At 53.2% G+C, this 3,590-nt stretch overlaps 1 protein-coding gene across 1 annotated transcript in view; it reads right to left on the reverse strand.

The window, feature by feature from the left end:
* Positions 1-2,801, reverse strand: part of PARD6B (par-6 family cell polarity regulator beta) — a 16,055-nt gene extending 13,254 nt beyond the window's left edge. The window contains exon 1 of the mRNA XM_006731859.3: positions 2,318-2,801. Coding sequence (XP_006731922.2) covers positions 2,318-2,383 — 66 coding nt within the window. The 5' untranslated portion in view covers positions 2,384-2,801. The remainder of the gene's footprint in view (positions 1-2,317) is intronic.
* Positions 2,802-3,590: the final 789 nt, after the last annotated feature.

Consider the following 3,590-nt stretch of genomic DNA (forward strand, 5'->3'; position numbering starts at 1 on the left):
GCACTATTGGTACATTCAAGAAACCGCAAAGTTAATTTTACTACTGTTTGCCCATGAATAATAATTAGAAAATGTACAGCCCAAAGACTGTTCCAAGGTTATTAAAGGATACCACCTTCATTATTAAGAACTTTCCCAGCTCTGCTCAGACAATACAGCTGACACTGTTTTCTATGCAGAAGAAAAAGAGATCCTGAAATGTGGATCTGCACATCACTTGGTTGTGGTTACAACCTCTTGACCATCAGTTTTGTAAAAAGCTGTGGTATCTCCAAGGCAGCTGACAAAGGGAAATATTGTTTGAAACATCTGTCCAAATACTTTTTAAATGATAAAGATGACAAGTGTTTTGTTTAATCTATTAATAATAAACGTGTCAACAATATCTATTTAAAACACAAGGTGTCACAGACACACAAAAAACAGTACCTAATATTGTGTCTATTCACCAACATCGGCAACAGAGGAACCACACTTCATTCAGTGCAGGTTCTCAGAATGCCTTGATTCTATTTACAAGTGCAGCATGGCAGCTCAAAATACATAACACGTAGTACAGATACACCTGTGGGGAAGATTCACAGGTCAGCTGACAGAAGAGAAGGGGCAGAAAGCCTGAAGTTCCAGTCCCAGAGTGCTCCAGGTTTCTAGTCCAGGAGATAAATTACTGTTTGACTGTATTTATCAGTGCACCTAGAATCTCTACTCATGTTTTCCTGTGATGAAGAATTAAAGACTTGCTACCAAGATTAGGACCACAAACTGAATTTTAAGATTATGCAATATCCTAAGTGTTTTTCTTTTCTTAACCTCAACCCCCACAGATGCAAACTAGATTTATGACAGAAATGCCTCAGAAAGTTCAACCACTGGGCACAGAACCACTACCGCGGCTATACTGCTCGGGGGAAAAGCCGGTATATTCGCAGTCATCTTAACTCTTAGCTCAAGCACATCTCTTCCATTTGCTCTGGCAGTTCCATGGACGACACAGAGAAGAGCACATTCCTTAAACTGCTATAATTACATTTCTATTCTTATTAAAACAGAACGGTTTCTGTGGAACTACCCCCTACCCTGATACAGAAGTCACAAGCCATTTAAATGATGCTCAAAATGAATGTAGATATTCCTGAGGCGAAGACCTCAGTTACAAGCAGCTTACAGAACTTTGCTTATCAACTCTAGATAATAAAGCCATTCCACCCACAGGCTCCAGGGAGCTCTCCTTACTCTATCTACTTCACTCAAAACCACTCCCTGATTTTGGATTTGCCGTAAGCAGTCTTATATTCAAAGATGTTTCATCATTTTTGAAGTTGATAAGCTCGTACTGTTCTCCCATTCTTGCATGTGCTTTGGTTTTCTTAGCTACGTTAAGTGTTCTCAAAAACAGTTCTATCCTCTAGAAGTTATTCTGTAAAAAGGCTTCCAGGTTTTGTCATAAAAGCAGAGCCTGGCGACCCCTTTCTGATCCCTCCATTTTCCAGAGAATCAAATTAGATCATCTAAACTCCTTTGGCTCTTCAACTCATGAAATGCTTGCTGAAAATGTTGCTGTGGTTGCCGATCACCTTCAAATTCCACTCAAACCCCCCTTCCGAAAGCATTCTTTACCTAATCCTTATAGACTACCCTGCTCAGGGAGCCTTGCAATTTAGGAATTCAGCGGATCCGGACAGAGTTATCAGCAGACTGGCATACCGTCGGTGAAGAAGGAAAACACTTGATGTGAAAAGGTAGCACGATGGAATGAAAAGAGCATCCAGCCTCAAACTGTAAAGGGCTACTCAAACGAAAGGTGATAGTGTTAATTTTATAGATTAAACGCATACCAAAGTTAGTGCCGAAGAAATCCCTAGCAGGAAGCAAAGCTAACTTTAAAAGGGCTCTTTAGTGCACTGGCCTCTCCCTTTCACCACTCGATGCACCCTTGAACCACAGAAAAGGGTAACATTTTGTGACCACGCGTCTTCCAAATACCTTTTACTCATAGACCAGGAGCTAGAATTCCCCCAAAGCTTTCGTGCCCCACTGCGCTCAGACGCCTCCCATCCCTGAACAGGAATGAGATTCAAGGAGATAAAGCGCTCCACTGGTCTTCCCACCTGGGCCAGGAACACACACAAGGCCCCTCCTTCGCCCCCTTCTCGGCCAGTTTACTATCCACCACCTCCTGCCTCCAAATCCCACTGCCGAACCCCCCCGCGTTGCAGACAGCCGGGCAGCCCCTCAGGCCGCCCCGGCCAGCCTCCCGGCCTCCCCCAGGCCCGGCCCCCATCAGCCGGCCGCTCCGCCCAGCCCCGGCCCCGCGCACCTTGCTCTTCACCTCCATGGTGCCCAGGCAGCCGCTGCCCGCCCCGTGCCGGTGGCTGCGGTTCATGCTGAGGCCGGGCCCCGCAGCGGCCTCCTCCGGCCGGGCCGCCCCTCGGGAGCGCAGGGAGCGAGTGCGCGGCCGGCGGGTTGGGGACGCGGCTGCGGCCCGGACGCCTCCTCACAGGCACCTGCAGAGGGGCTCGGCCGGGACTCGGGGTTCCGCGCAGAGCTCCGCGCAGAGCTCCGCTCGGCTGGCTCCTCACGCGGCGGGACCGAGGGTCGGACTGGCTGCGCGGCGGGCGGGGACGCGACTCCCTCCCTCCGGGCCTCGGCGGCGGCCGCGACGCCGGAGGAGGAGGAGGAGGGGGCGGAGCAGAGGCGACAGGCGCCGCAATCTCGCTCTCGGCCGCCTCCCCCGCAAGCCCGCGCGCGCGCACCCGAGCCGGGCGGGAGCCGCGGCGCGCGCGCGCGCTCACCTGCAGCCTCCGCCGAAGCTTCAGCGGCTCGCGCTCCGCCCCACCCAATGGGAAGCGCGCACCTGCGCCAGCGTCGCCAACCAATCGATACACGCTTCGCGAAGCGCGTGGGCGGATCGCCTTCTCTAAAATCCCGCCCACCGCCGTGCGATTGGCTCCGCGCTGCGAGGGAGGGGCGGGATCACCTGAAGCCTTGGGCCCCCTCCCTGGATCTAGCAGGAGAGCTGGAAAGCGCATGCGCGGGCTCTGGTGTTTCCGTCTTGGGAAGGCCGGCCGGAAGCGCGAGCGCACCTGGAGAGGAGCTGGGGCGCGTGCCTTTTGCGCAAGCGCAGGCACGCGCCTGACGGCCCGTCTCGGCGAGAACGCGCCCGGCTGGGGTTGGATCGCGCTGTCCGGCTGGTCGTAGAAGCGCGGTGGATATGTTCGGTTCCCGGCGCCCCCCACCCCACGTTCACGTTGGGGTGCTGCAGCGTGCAGCAACGCCCCTCCACCACCCAGTTGGGTCGTTTAGGCGTCCGGCTGCGACTCTGTTTGCAAAATAAAAGTTTTCCCGCCTCTGCAACAGTTACTAGGGGAGAACATCAGGGCTCTTCAGGCTTGGTTTTGTCCGTAGAGATTTTTCTGCAATCCGTCAGGTCCTGGGAGGTCGAGAGGGCGCCGCGAGTGGGGAGGGAAAGTGAGCTGAGGCCCAGGATGGCTCCCCTCAGGTCCGGCTTCCCTGAGGACTTCTAGGCCGGCCCGCCCGGGGTTTCTTTTTTCTTTGCTTATTTTGTATTTATTCTTAACCTCTGAAGTCTT

Source organism: Leptonychotes weddellii, chromosome 10, assembly GCF_054177405.1.
Source record: "Leptonychotes weddellii isolate Sample4059 chromosome 10, ASM5417740v2, whole genome shotgun sequence".
In the NCBI taxonomy this organism is placed as follows: domain Eukaryota; kingdom Metazoa; phylum Chordata; class Mammalia; order Carnivora; family Phocidae; genus Leptonychotes; species Leptonychotes weddellii.